Source organism: Bufo gargarizans, chromosome 2 (assembly GCF_014858855.1).
Source record: "Bufo gargarizans isolate SCDJY-AF-19 chromosome 2, ASM1485885v1, whole genome shotgun sequence".
In the NCBI taxonomy this organism is placed as follows: domain Eukaryota; kingdom Metazoa; phylum Chordata; class Amphibia; order Anura; family Bufonidae; genus Bufo; species Bufo gargarizans.
The window spans coordinates 559,159,852-559,175,312 of NC_058081.1; the positions used below are offsets into that span (position 1 = coordinate 559,159,852).

Here is a 15,461-nt window from a genome sequence, read left to right on the forward strand (position 1 = left end):
TGAAACATTCAAGCGTGGAGGGGGCGGAGCTTGTTCCCGCGTCTCTGCTCAAGCTTGCCGCGCTTCCTCACTCCGGACTGAAGTGGAGACACGTGGGAGACACCGGTGCATCGCTGGGGACGCACGCTGGTTTTCTGGCTGCCTCGCGGCTGCTGATCTGGACCTTCGCTCCTAGGGATCTGACCTGACGTTCTTCTGAGGCACTGGTAGGGCTGTTAACCCTCTCCTAACCCCACTGGTCATAGCCGCTGCAATCCCTTGTCCCTGTATCAAGGTACGACCACTTGTCAGCATGTCTGATCCCACGGGTGCCCCCAAACCCTGGTACCACGCCTGTACCGCCTGCAAGGCACTTTTTCCAAGTGGGCAATCTGAGCCGCATTGCCTTGCATGTCAGGCCCCGGTGCAGGGCCCGCTTTCTGCTGTGCCCCCTGTTGTTTCTGAACCCCCTGACTGGGCTAGGTCTCTGTCTCTGGCGGTGGAGAGCCTTACACACGTGGTGGGCCGTCTCGTGGATAGACCGCCTCTCCCGCAGACTGCCGAAATCCCTGTCGCACCTGCTGGGAATGCCGTTTCTGCCGCCCCCACTGATTCCCTGCCTCCCAGTGAATCTTCCAGGGCCCGGCGTACTCAGAAACGTTCAAGGGTTGAGCGCACATCTTCTCCTGATGTTTCGCTCTCTCCGCCATGCGTGCGAGCTCAGTCAAGCCTATCCTCTCAAAGGGATACGCCTTCTGAGGGAGAACTGGCGGATTCGGATGTGGACATGGACTCAGAGCTTCCGTCAAAATTGTCATCCGCGGTGGGGCATCTTATCACTAGTATCCGCGATACCTTTCAGATACACGATGACCCCCCCAGCTCTGAACAGGCCGGCGTGTCCTTTCTCCGACCCAGACAGGCCTCCAAGGTCTTTCCCATACATGCAGATTTTTCTTCTGTGGTATCCAAGGCTTGGACTCGGCCAAACGTCCGCTTTGTTACACCAAAAAAGCTGGACATTTGTTATCCCTTTCCGGCGGAGTCTGTGACCACCTGGACATCTCCGCCCAAGGTGGATCCTCCTGTGGCTCGCCTGTCCAAAAGCACTGCTATTCCTGTACAGGACGGATCTTCCCTCCAGTCCGCTGAGGACCGTCGGACGGAATCCCTTTCCAAGGCAATATTTTCTGCCTCTGGTTCAGCCCTTAGACCGGTTTTTGCCTCCGCCTGGGTTGGCAAAGCGGTCTCTGAATGGGGTTTGCAGCTGGAGCAGGAGTTGGGGTCGGACGTTCCTGTTCAGGACCTCCGTTCCTTAGCCCAGCTAATTATCCAGGCTGGAAAATTTATTTGTGAGGCCTCCCTGGATGCGGGGGCCCTCATTGCCCGTTCCTCTGCCCTGGCGGTTTCTGTCAGGAGGGAACTCTGGCTGAAGGTTTGGGCGGCGGACGCCGCTTCCAAACGCTCCTTGGCCGGTCTACCGTTCACGGGTTCCCGCTTGTTCGGGACCCGCCTGGACGAGCTTATATCAGAGGCCACGGGTGGGAAAAGTACTCTCCTTCCCCAGTCCAGGCCAAAGGGCGCCCCACGGGGTCGCGCGGGTTCGTCCCGTTTTCGGTCCTTTCGTAAGCCCTCCGGATCTAGACCCGGGGCCGGTTCTTCTTCCTCTGGCCCAACCCAGGATAGACGCAAGAAGCCGTTTTTTCGGGCGCAACCTACCTGGCGCAAGACCCAGCCTGCACGGGCTACCACAGGCCAGCAGCCCTCTGCCTGAAGGTGCGCCCCCACCCACCCGGGTGGGGGGCCGCCTTCTCCTTTTCAGGAACGTTTGGCGGAACCACATCTCAGATGCATGGGCGCTCGAGATTGTATCTTGCGGGTACAAGATCGAATTTGCGGCCATTCCGCCAGACCGTTTCTTCCGGTCCCGTCCTCCGCGGGACCCCGTACGAGCGGCCTCTTTCTTCGCGGCCGTTCGCTCACTCATGGACAAGGGTGTCATCGCCCCGGTGCCTCCGACGGAAAGGTTCAGGGGGTTCTACTCGAACCTCTTCGTGATCCCCAAAAAGGAAGGCTCGGTGCGACCGATCTTGGACCTGAAGCGCCTGAACCGCTTCCTCCGCCTGCAGAGATTCCGGATGGAGTCTCTCCGGTCCGCAGTGGCCTCCCTGGAAAAGGGGGATTTCATGGCCTCCATCGACGTTCAGGATGCATACCTCCACGTTCCGGTTGCTCCATGTCATCACCGCTTCCTACGCTTCGCGGTGGGGGACGATCACTTCCAGTTCGTTGCCCTTCCCTTTGGTCTAGCAACGGCTCCTCGGGTGTTCACCAAGGTCCTGGCCCCTGTCTTGGCCCTTCTACGTTCAAGAAGTGTTTTTCTTCTTCCGTACTTGGACGACATCTTGGTCAAGGCACCCTCCCTTTCACAGGCATCCGGCAGTGTGGATCTCACTCTGGAGACCCTGACGCGGTTTGGTTGGATTATCAACCACCCCAAGTCTTCCCTTACCCCCTCCAGACGGCTGATCTTCCTGGGGATGCTCCTGGATACGGAACTGGCAGAGGTCCGTCTTCCGTCGGACAAGCGTCTGGCCCTTCGCGGGTCGGTTCGCAGCCTTCTCCGTCATCACCGGCCTTCCCTCAGATCCGGCATGCGGTTGCTGGGGAAGATGGTTGCCTGTTTCGAGGCAGTGCCGTTCGCACAATTCCATTCCCGCACCTTTCAGAGGGCGATTCTGTCGGCCTGGGACAAATCACCGAGGAGTCTGGACAGGACCTTCCTTCTGCCTCCCCTGGCTCGGGCTTCCCTCAACTGGTGGTTGCATCTCCCTCTGAGGGGGAGGTCCTTCCTTCCACTGAACTGGCTGGTGATTACCACCGACGCCAGCTTACGGGGGTGGGGGGGGTTTTCCCTCCCCGATCCGTCCAGGGCGTTTGGTCTCTATCGGAGTCCAGACTTCCGATCAACATTCTGGAGCTGAGGGCAGTTCTTTTGTCCCTCAGACACTGGACCCATCTACTGAGGGGCCGCCCTGTTCGGATCCAATCGGACAATGCCACGGCGGTGGCGTACATAAACCATCAGGGAGGCACCCGCAGCGCTGCGGCAATGCAAGAGGTGTCCCTCATTCTCCTCTGGGCGGAGACGCACGTGCCAGCCTTGTCTGCGATTTACATCCCGGGGGTAGACAACTGGGCGGCAGATTTCCTCAGCCGGTCCACCATCGATCCGGGAGAATGGTCCCTGCACCCAGAGGTGTTCGAGGCCCTTTGTCTTCGCTGGGGTCGCCCCGACGTGGACCTCATGGCCTCCAAATTCAACCGCAAGGTTCCCCTATACGTATCCAGGGCACGGGACCCGGAGGCTTACGGCGCCGACGCGCTTGTCCTTCCGTGGTGCCAATTCTCCCTTCTGTACATCTTTCCTCCTCTTCCCCTCCTGCCACGGGTTCTTCGGAGGATCGCGGCAGAGGGCGTTCCCGCGATTCTGATCGCCCCGGATTGGCCCCGTCGGTCCTGGTACGCCGACCTAATGTTGCTGTTGGCAGACGTTCCGTGGCCACTGCCCTCCAGGGAGGACCTTCTCTCTCAAGGTCCGATCTTCCACGAGCATTTAGGCTCGCTACGTTTGACGGCGTGGCTGTTGAGACCGCCGTCTTAACGCGACGGGGTTTCTCCGCGGACGTTGTCCGCACCATGATCCGTGCTCGTAAACCCGTATCTTCGAGGATCTACTATCGGGTTTGGAGGTCCTATCTGGGGTTCTGTGAGTCCCGGAGCGTCCCACCTCTCCGGTTTTCTCTTCCCACGATCCTGTCCTTCCTCCAGTCGGGCCTGGACCTGGGGCTGGGCCTCAGTTCTCTGAAGGGACAGATTTCGGCGCTGTCTATTCTTCTCCAGCGTCCCCTGGCCCCTCTGGGGCCGATTAAGACCTTTTTGCAAGGGGTGGCTCACTCTGTTCCACCGTATCGCCCTCCGGTTCCTTCCTGGGACCTGAATGTGGTGCTCTCGGCGCTTCAATCTGCCCCCTTCGAGCCCTTGCGGGAGGTCTCCCTTCGCCTTCTGTCCTGCAAGGTCATCTTTCTTGTGGCCATCACGTCTCTCCGGCGGGTGTCTGAGTTGGCGGCTCTTTCTTGTTCCGAACCTTTCCTGATCTTCCACCAGGATAAGGTTGTGCTCCGACCAGTCCCGGCTTTCCTGCCAAAGGTGGTCTCCGCCTTTCACATCAATGAGGCCATCGTCCTTCCGTCGCTCTGTCCCTCTCCTTCCCACTCCAGAGAACGGGAACTGCACCGTCTGGATGTGGTCAGGGCATTGAGGATTTACTTGGAGGTCACCGGATCCTTCCGGCGCACGGATTCCCTGTTTGTGGTCCCGGAGGGTTCGCGCAAGGGTTTGGCGGTCTCCAAGGTGGCCATTGCCCGGTTCATTAAACTGGCGGTGTCTGAGGCTTATCGAGCCAAGGGTAGGGCTCCGCCTTTCGGCGTCACTGCTCATTCCACCAGAGCAGTCGGGGCTTCCTGGGCGCAGAGGCATCGAGCCTCGGCTGAGCAGTTGTGCAAAGCGGCCACTTGGTCCTCTTTGCACACTTTCACCAGGTTCTATAGGGTGCATACGCACGCGTCGGCGGATGCTGCTTTGGGCCGCCTGGTCTTGCAGGCTGCGGTTTCCTGATGCTCCGGTGGTCCGCCTTGGGTTATGGTCCCTCCCTTCTTGGACTGCTCTTGAACGTCCCAAGGTCTGTGTCCCCCAAGGAAAATGGGCGAGAAAAGGAGATTTTTGTATAACTTACCAGTTAAATCTCTTTCTCGCTCTTCCTTGGGGGACACAGCACCCACCCTTCTGTGTTTGGTTCTAGGGTTTTGGCTGGCGCCCCGTTGGGTTGTTGGCTGTTGTTTGCATTGTTGGTTGTTTCCTTTCACTACTTGGACACGCAACTGGTAGCCTCTATCTCCAGGCTGAGGGTATAGCTGATGGAGGAGGGGCTTAACAGTTTTACTTAGTGTCACGCCTCCTAGGGAGCTGAGTTATACCCAAGGTCTGTGTCCCCCAAGGAAGAGCGAGAAAGAGATTTAACTGGTAAGTTATACAAAAATCTCCTTTTTTTTACTCATCTGTAAAATCCTTTTCTTGCAATATTTTTTGAGGGACATAGCTCCAACCCAGTTGTTTTGCTGATAGAGGGCGCTGTGGTTCAGTGCTCTGGAAACTCAATCCCTTCTGGATACAACTATTAGTCGAGGAAGACCCCCTGACGAACCAAATAAAATAATTTTTCAATCTCAATAAAGGATCAGCAGTTATAGGGACAATGTGGGACGCTATGAAAGCATATGTAAGAGGCCTTTACATCCAGAAAATGAATAGACGCAAAATTAAAACTAGGGAACTTTGGGTACATTCACACTTGCGTTGTTTGATTCTGGCAGGCAGTTCCGTTGCCTGAACTGACTGCCTGATCAGGCAAACTGTATGCAAACGCATGTCATTTTTTCTGACTGATCAGGCATTTTTCAGACTGATCAGGATCCTGATCAGTCTGAAAAATGCTTTGCAATACCGGATCAGGCAAAACGGATCAGTTTTTTTTCCTTATTTTTAAAGGTCTGCGGATCCTGTATTTTGAATGCTGGATCCGGCACTAATACATTCAGGCAAGTCTTCATTTTTTTTCGCTGGAGATAAAACTGTAGCATGCTACGGTTTTCTCTTTTGCCTGATCAGTCAAAATGACTGAACTGAAGACATCCTGATGCATCCTGAACGGATTGATCTCCATTCAGAATGCATGGGGATATGCCTGATCAGTTATTTTCCGGTATAGAGCCCCTGTGACGGAACTCTATGCTGGAAAAGAAAAACGCGAAGGGCTCTTTCACACTTGCGTTCTTTTGTTCCGGCATAGAGTTCCGTCGTCGGGGCTCTATGCCGGAAGAATCCTGATCAGGATTATCCGCATGCATTCTGAATGGAGAGAAATCTCTTCAGGATGCATCAGGATGTCTTCAGTTCAGGACCGGAACGTTTTTTGCCCGGAGAAAATACCGCAGCATGCTGCGCTTTTTGCTCCGGACAAAAATCCTGAACACTTGCCGCAAGGCCGGATCTGGAATTAATGCCCATTGAAAGGCATTAATCCGGATCCGGCCTTAAGCTTAACGTCGTTTTGGCGCATTATCGGATCCGACGTTTAGCTTTTTCTGAATGGTTACCATGGCTGCTGGGACGCTAAAGTCCTGGCAGCCATGGTAAAGTGTAGTGGGGAGCGGGGGAGCAGTAGGACATTACCTACATCTATGAGGGGGGCGATAGTGGTGGTTATTCCAAAGCCCAATAAGACCTGACTCCTATAGACCCATTTCTCTCCTATCAAACAATGTAAAGCTTCTAGCCAAAGTATTGGCCAATCGGCTTAATAAAGTAATCACTCCTTTAATACATAATGATCAGGCGGGCTTCATGCCAGACAGGAGCACGGCCAATAATCTTCGTTGATTGTTCCTGAATATCCAGAGACCATTAAATGCTGTGCAATAATTTCCTTAGACGCTGCCAAGGCTTTTGACAACGTAGAATGGGAATACCTATGGGAAGTTTTGGAAGTCATGGCCTTTAGACGGGGATTTGTCTCTTGGGTAAAATTACTGTATAACTCCCCGCTAGCAAGGATTAGGGCAAACGGGACACTTTCCAATCAATTTCCATTACATAGAGGCACAAACAGGGCTGCCCCTTATCTCCACTGCTATTTGCAATAGAAAGTGAGCCTTTAGCTTGTCTTTTACGCACCTCCCCAGACTGGAAGGGATTTCCAATAGGGCCCCGGGATGAAAGAGTCTCGTTATACGCAGACTATTTATTATAATATGTGGGAGACTTACAGGAGTCTATAGACCTCATAATGCACTAAATTACCGATTTTGGGAAATACTCTGGACTACGAATAAACTGGGACAAATCCACACTTCTCTCATTGGATCCTACCCCACCACAAGTGGACCTCACTTGTATACCACTGCAGCTGACCACTCAATTCAAATACTTAGGGGTGATAATAACACCGATACCAGCTGAATACATAAAACTGAATCTAGAGCCATTAATTGCTAAATTTGTAGTCAAAACTAATGTTTGATGCAAACTACCCCTTAAGGTAATTGGCCGTTGTAACTTACTTAAAATGATACTAATGCCACAACTATTATATATATTACACAACTCACCAGTATGGATCCCACAAAGGATCTTCTATAAGATCCAAGGGATCTTTAGATCACTGATATGGAAAAAGAAACAACCGAGAATTCGCATAGAAACACTCCAAAAAAGTAAGGAAGAGGGCGGCTTATCTCTTCCAAACCCATGGTCCTATTATATAGCTGTATTACAACACATTAGAGGGTGGATTAATACAACTAATTTAGACCCTTCGGCTGATATTGTTGCCCACACTATGAAACAATAAGTGCCTATTGCCTCATTGGAAATAAGTAGGCATCAGCCTCTTGGTAAAAAACCGCCCACACTTTCCCTTTTAGCTAAGGTTTGGGCAAAGTTTGAAGAATTAACGAATCTGAGAGAATTCAATGACATTACACCAATATGGCGAAACCCCCAACTACCAGAAATATTCAGGCTGGAAGGTTTTTCCCCATGGGAGGAGACGGGCATACTCTTTTTGGACCAAATTCAATCGCATGGAGTGTTTAAATCTTTCACTCAATTTCAGGAGGAGTTTGGCCTACCCAAAACAGTGTTTTTCCAATTACTTTAATTAAGACATGCATACCAAACGCAATTTCCAAGGGACATAGTAGTTGCCCCCTCCCCTCCTGTGGTGAAACAATTACTAGAAGCTAGAGTTACCAAAGGCCTGATATCCCAACTATATAAATACATTCTTGACACAACTACCCCCTCAACCCCTTTAGTGCTAAGGTGGAAGTGGGAAGAGGATGTTGGGACAATATCTTAAGACCAATGGAACCACATCCTGGCTTTAACTCATAGTCTATACCTGCTACACAGAGTGTATAGAACCCCCAAACTTCTATTCAAAATAGGTGTGCGACCGGACTCCACATGCCCTAGATGAGGTGCAACGGAAGCAACACTGCTTCATATGGTATGGAACTGCCGAGAGCTGGGAGAATATTGGGAAGAGATACGGGAAATCATAGCTACAGCAACTCGGATACGGTTGCCCAATGATCCCAGAATCTGTGTGTTGGGTATACTGGATTCCACAGGATTAACTCTATGCATCCACAGAATGTTGTTCCAGGCGAGGGTTTTAATCACCAAGGTGGGTGAAAAGTTAAATTTTGTTATTTACAAACATTTTTGTATTGCACTGTAATGTCATTACATCAGGTTTTTGTCTACGTAAATGACTGGCAGGATCCTGGTCATTGCGTACAAACGAATTAGCAGCAGCTGTCTTCTGTCCCCCAGCTCCTGCCACTAGGAGGCGACACTAAGCAAAAAAGTGTTCCTCCTCTCAGCTATACCCCTCCTGCAGACACTGAGCTAATCAGTTTTAGCTTAGTGTCCATAGGAAACAGAATTTTTTTTCTGCAGGTCTGCCAAAGTTTTTTCCTTTTTGTTTTATTTTTCAGGTTCGAACTGCAGGTGGTCTTTCACCACCGATTCTCGTTCCCCACCTCTGGAAGACGATGAGGAACAGTGGATCTCAAATCCACTGTAAGGGTCCATTCACACATCCATGTGTGTTTTGCGGATCACATGTCTCCTTGGGCAGCCACCGCTTTTCTACACGGGACATTGGTACGCCCGCTCCCGGCCTCCTTCTTTCCCAGTGCACTCCACTCCCTCACTACATCGCCTCCCCTACTGGAAGTTCTTCCTGTCAGCCTCGCTTGTACTCGAGGCCCCGGCTCTGCGGCCTACTCGGCCACATCTCCCAGCGTGTTTCGGGGACGGGATCTGTATTTTCAGAGCGCAAAAAATTTGCAGCTATGCTTCGCCCCACTAGCTGCCCAATAAACTTCGCCCCTGCCTTCTGCTTAACCCCTTCCTTTCCTCAGCACTACTGTGCTGAGGAAAGTCCGTACTGGGCGATTTGCTGAGGCTATATTGCTGCTCATTAGTACAGATGGATGTGGGTTCAGTTTCCCTAGCTCTGTTTTATTAGAATTGAGCTGTATGTTAAAACAACAAAAAAACGATATATTTATATATTATTAACCCTTGGAGCGATCTGGTCTTTCTGGACCTAGTTCCCACGCCATTCAGTTGGTAGAATTTCTTTACCCTTCTGCTGGATAAATACGTCCTGTAGCGTAAGCGGAATCCTGGTACTACTGCTGGATACTGCACTCCCTGTAGCTTACCCTCCTATAGACGGAGTAGTTACACTACCACTGAATTCCGTGAGTCCTGTCACATTCCCTTCCCTCCTTAGGCGGAAAATGTGTGCTCACCACTGGACCCTGTAAATTCTGTAGCATACCCTCCTTCCATAGGCGGAGTAATTCCCCTTGCACTGGATGCCGTACAGCCTGTAGCATTTCCGTCCTTCCATCAGCGGAGTACTTGCACTACCACTGGCTGCTGTACAGCCTGTAGCGCTACCCTCCTTCCTAAGCGGTGTACTTGCTCTACCACTGGATACTGTAAAGCCCATTGCATTATCCTCTTTCCATAGGCAGCGTAATAGCACTACCACTGGGTTCTGTACGGCCTGTAGCATTGCCCTCCTTCTGTAGGAGGAGTAATTGCACTTCCACTGGGTTCTGTACGGCCTGTAGCATTGCCCTCCTTCCTTAGGCGGAGTAATTGCACTTCCACTGGGTACTGTACGGCCCATAGCATTATCCTCTTTCCATGGGCAGAGTAATCTTCTGTCGGCATAGTGTTTACATCCCGTTAATTCCTATACGTCGGATAGCATTGCCCTGCTTCTGGTAGCGTTACCCTCCTTCCGTAGTGGGAGTATTTGCACGCACTTTGGGTACTGTACATTCTGTAGCGTTACCCTCCTTCTATAGAGTAATTGCACTACTACTGCATCCTGTACAGCAGGCATCCTCAAACTGCGGCCCTCCAGCTGTTGCAAAACTACAACTCCCAGCATGCCCGAACAGCCTACAGGTATCAGCCCACAGCAGGGCATTGTGGGAGTTGTAGTTTTATAACAGCTGGAGGGCCGCAGTTTGAGGATGCCTGCTGTACAGACTATTGCATTACCGTTCTTCTTTAGACGGAGTAATTGCACTTCCACCGGATACTATATGTCCTGTTGCATTGCTCCATACGCAGGCGCAGTGATTACACTAATGCTGGATATCATTTGTCCTGTCGGTTTTCCTCCATATATAGGTGGTTTAGTTGCACCACGGTCGCATACTGTAGATCTGGTAGCATTACCCTCCTTCTATAGAGTAATTGCACTATCACTGGATCCTGTACAGACTGTCGCATTACCCTTCTTCCTTAGGCAGAGTATTGCACTTCCACAGCATACCATATGTCCTGTTGCATTAACCCCTCCGCAGGCGGAGTAATTACTCTTATACTGGATATCATCTGTCCTTTCAGCTTTCCCCCTTCTATTGGGGGATTAGTTGCACCACAGTTGCGTGTTAGAGATCCTGTAGGATTACCCTCCCCATTGACAGAGTAGTTGCACAACCAGTAGTGCTTGCACTACCGGGGGACCCTGTACATCTTTTGGGTTCCCCTCTTTCCGTCAGCAGAGTAATTCCACTACTGCTGGAAACTGTTCCTCCTGTTACATTATCTGTCTTTCTTGGGTGGAGTAATTGCTTCAACATTGTCTACCGCGACTACTCTCATTTGTTCCTTGTCGCATGGCATCCCGTTCCATGGGTGGCCTATTGGCTAGACACGGTACCTACAATTGCCTTATCCCCCGTCATAGGTGATATTTTGGCACTACTGCTGGATATGGTTTTCTCCACATCCCCCTCCTCCATGTGAAGTATCGTCCCTGGTATTCCGGCAGTATATACACAGCATTCCTCCTTCTAGGCATGGTGCCTTCTCGCTAGTTGTAGTTGTGATCGTGTCTACATTTCCTTCTTCCATAGGGGGCACTTTGCTTATGTTCTGCCATGGCACTCTGTGGCTGAGGCGTTTGCTCACTTCTGCTGGGCATTTGTACGTTTTCTGTACCCGGTATAACCTACCGATTTCTATGGCGCTGGCTTAGCGCCTTGTTACCTTTTACATATACCGCATTGCCTCTACAATCTACTACGGTGACAGCATCAGCGTTCCCTCCTTGTGGAGTTTGGATATGCACTTATTCAGTTTGCATATGTGAGTTGTCTACATGGCTCCCCTCACCGAGCCGAGCGGTCGTACCGCCCTTGTTGTCACCCCTAAGTGCTGGTTTTCTACTAAGCCGCATCGGCTGCTTCTACTTCTCCCGTTCTGCAGGGCGAGTAGGTGGGCTCCCCACATTCTGTTACTGCCTGCTCGGCCAGTGTTCACAGCCATTGGGTTCTCGTATGCCCCCTTTCTGCTGTGGGGTGCCTGCGTGGGTGGTGGTGGTTCTGTTACCAGTTTTTTTTTTTTTTCTGGGGCTTTGTGGCATTCGGGGTCCCTTCCTGGCGCAGTATTTTTCCTATCTCTGGTTCCTGTTTGCAGCTTCTGATTAGGTCTTAGCCTTCGACGGAGTTTTAGGCATTTCTATCGTTCTGGTCTGCAAAATGCGTAATGCACACGGCTGGTATCCGTGCTTTGTGTCCTTTTTACGTTTGTACAATTACTTTCCAGATACCTTTTCATTATAAGAATTTTGGATTACAGAAAGCAGGTTTCCGTTATAACAATGCATTGAGGATCTGGCAGATCTAGTATAGGGCTCTACTGTTTTTCTTGGATTTTATTTATTTCTTTATTTTTATTTTTTTATTTTAGTGCAAAAGCAGAGCTGAAGAAGGAGACTGATCCCTTTAAACAGAAGGTTCTGGATGGTCGTCAGCTTGCACTGAAAGTGAGTGCAAACTCTGTCTATGGGTTCACTGGAGCACAAGTTGGAAAACTCCCCTGTCTGGAGATTTCACAGGTAAGTCTAAATGCTAAAACCCATACAGAGGAGGAATGAAATCTAAAGAGATTTATCATCAGCAGTTCCAAGGAAGTGGAGCAGTTGCCCATAGCAACCAATTCGTTTCCAGCTAGCTTTTCCTTTGCACCAGTGTAGATGAGTAGTCCCCTTCTATGTTCATACAGTCCATCTTGGATGCTGCATGGAAAACAAAGTAGCAGTAATTGGAGCAGATTACTACATTACAAATCACTACTACTTGATTCTATTTTTTATTTTCCCCCCCCCAAGTCCTGGATATTGGTAAAATACATCTCAACAACACTGGAGAGCCCCTTTACCTGCAGTGTTGCTTCAATCTGTTCACTTTCAGCATTGTAACAGGCAGTGGAGGGGTCTCCACCTACTGTGTAGTCCTCTGGGAATTCCCTCTCTTCGACCGTCCACATGATATGTCCTTTGTCTTCCTATCAATAGTTTTATTCACAGACCAAAGCATGGCACTTTTCCTGTAAAGCCCCAGTCAAATATTCAGATCCATCATGAAGCCATGGGTTGAGTTGAGAAAGAAAAAAAAAAAAAAGGAACATTGTGTAAGCGCGGCCGCCAGGTGGGAAGCGTGCCATAGGCTCTCTTCACATCACATTTATGGGCCACTTTAACATATAGTTGTTTGAAATAAAACTGTTGTTTGAAATAATGTAGTATACTATGCTATTCCATACTACTGACTTTTCTGCCACATAACGACCAAAATGACATACTTTGGACCTCTGCTTGGCTAATGTATCCCTATTGACACATTGGGAGAGATATGTCAAGACTGTCGGGACCATCGGCCAGTCTTGATCTCTCTGCACTGGCGTGAGCTATGTAAAACAAAAGGGCAGTAACGTATTAAAACTTAACGTTTATTAGGACAATTAAGATCCCAAAATTGGGGAAAAAGACCCCTTACAGACAAACAATACGCACAACGGCAGGGAACCTGTGATAACAGGTCACCTTATGATCAAGTCCACATTACCGCCTCTGGGCGGGGCGGGGTTGGGACTGTATGACCAATAAACATGCACCAAGTGAATACCACGGCGGTGTGCCAGAGGTCTATGAACATGCCAATAGGCCAAAGAAAAAGGGTGGATCTTACCGGTGGTGGACGATCAAGACCTTCTAGTCCAGTACCCAAGGAGAGGATGTTCTCGCGCCTGAATACGTCCTCCAGTGGGTGGTTACTTTGTGTAGGAGGTCCACAGGGAAAGTTTGTCCCTGTTTATGCCCTACTTGGCCTGCTATGCCCTAAAGTAAACCTCCTAACACTGGGTCCTATCCCCGCAAGGGGTGGCCCCGTCCGGAACCTAACCCTAAATAGAATACCCTAGGTGACCCTGTCAGGACAGGGGAAGTGGCCCTATTGGGGGCTTGAAAAACCAGGGTATTTCAAGAAGATGGTAATGGTGAAGAACTATTGTGAAGATATACTCAAAGTCCTTACGCGTTTCATATGAGAATATATACTAATCTGAAGAAAGAAAAAAAAGGGACCTCTACATATGGAAGACCCCCCAACTCATCAGGGGACAAGGGTCTAGGGTAGAGGAAGAGCCCCCGCTACCAGGCCAGCTGTGTAGTTCTAACAGATGGGGGGGGGGCAGAAGAGGGAAAGAATTGAGGTGGCGCAGACTTAGAAGGACATATTTAGTCCAAATCAACCCAGATACCTGTAAAATGGAAAGCAACAAAACAAATCCATTCAGGTTGAGGAGATAGCTGCAACTCTTTCTTGTGGCATGTAAAGATGGTTTACTTACTGTTTCACATGGAGCGTGTGTGGCCTTTACCATGCGGGGGGGGAGGGCCTAGCCACCTTCTCCCCTTAGGGACTACCCTTTATATTTTTCTACTGGCGTGAGATATGCCTGATTTGTTGAGTCAGAAGCCACGTGGCGTGCCCCTTTTTTTCAAAAAGTAACCGATTTTGTGCACACATGTTCTCCCGCCGGCCCGCACCGCGCTGCACTGGATCCTGACGTACACACAAGCGTGCACTATGACCGAACACTGTGTGACCTCAGGTCCCAGTGTAGCGATTGAAGAAGATGATCGAAGATCCCTGTATTGTTGGCAGCGCTCCTACAGGAGAGGTAAGTATTGCATTTCACTGTTGGGGGGGGGGGGGGGGGGCAGAAAAGGGAGAGCCTGAACGTTCTTTTAATTAGTTTTTTCCTATTAGAGTACTCGATTAAGCGGTAGAATACTTGATTGCAAAAATAGATGGCTGCAGCCCTAGTTGTATGTATCATATCAGTATGACATGTTAACACATTGGACACTACTCTCAGCATTATTAGGTTACATTCCCACGACCGCATGAATGGGTCCGCATCCGTTCCGCAATTTTGCAGAACAGGTTCAGACCCTTTCATTTCAGTAGGGCTGCAAAAGATGCATATAATCCTTGAGTAAATGTTAACATTTGTACTAGGAAATCCTTGCAGCCGCTCTGCAGCCATATTGCTGGGCAGCATACTGACGATTTGTGGAGAGACTGTGACCAATGTTACAAAACTTGGTGGGCAAAACCAGACACTGAACAAATATCCTTCCGCAGGAAAGGGAGGGAGAGGTTGCAGCAGAGCTCTGTCCACATTTTGAGCCTTTGAGGAGGTTGTGCTGAGGCCAGCTTATCTGCCTTGTGCATTGCCATTACAGCAGTGGTAAAACAGGAACTCAACAGGTCTTGCTAAACTGTGAACTTCCCAGTTGATAGATAAGGACTGGCCGGCCTTAAAGCTTGGTGTGTATCAGAGATCACCTTAAACATTGAGATTATTTATTTTAATCCGCCCATTTGTTTTGTCTGAGGTCTGCAACCTGTTTCTATTCCAAATTAGCAAAAGTAATGGTCCTGCGTCTGGAATTGCTGTGACGTTTTCATCTTGAGCTGGTGGTTTCCTGCTGTCTCAAGATTCTGACCAGTTCTGCAAATTGTCTCCCGTGAAATACCAGAGGAAAGCAAGCCATTGCTTACTAGATGGTTTTGTCATTAGGGGGTGCTTTCTGTCCCCTAGGCGACTTCTTAAATTGTCTTTCACTTTCTAGTTCTCCTGAAGGAGTTGTGCCAAGTTATAACCAAGGTTTTAAGGTATTCACAGAACAGCTTCACTATGGAGGTGGATGCACACTGTATGTGTATCTATAAAGCCGGGGATGCCCTCTTTGTCCACTCAGGTCAAATAGATAAGTGACCTCGCCGTCTATTATCTCACAGTTCCTTAGTAGGATATTTAAAAATGGCTATACTAAACTAGCTGACCCCTTTTAACCCATTCACTGCTTGGGGGTTTTGGACCTCTGGTAGGTAGAACAATTTCACACATTTGACGTACAAAGAAAATATACTATGAAAAAAATAAAAATAAATCATACTAACACCCCCATA

The 15,461-nt window shown here is 49.8% G+C and overlaps 1 protein-coding gene across 2 annotated transcripts in view; it reads left to right on the top strand.

Annotated features, from left to right (window-relative positions):
* Positions 1–15,461, top strand: part of POLD1 (DNA polymerase delta 1, catalytic subunit) — a 172,539-nt gene that overhangs the window by 66,431 nt on the left and 90,647 nt on the right. For both annotated transcript variants that reach the window (XM_044281624.1, XM_044281625.1), the window contains exon 17: positions 11,890–12,037. In XM_044281624.1, the coding sequence (XP_044137559.1) occupies positions 11,890–12,037 (148 nt within the window). The remainder of the gene's footprint in view (positions 1–11,889; positions 12,038–15,461) is intronic.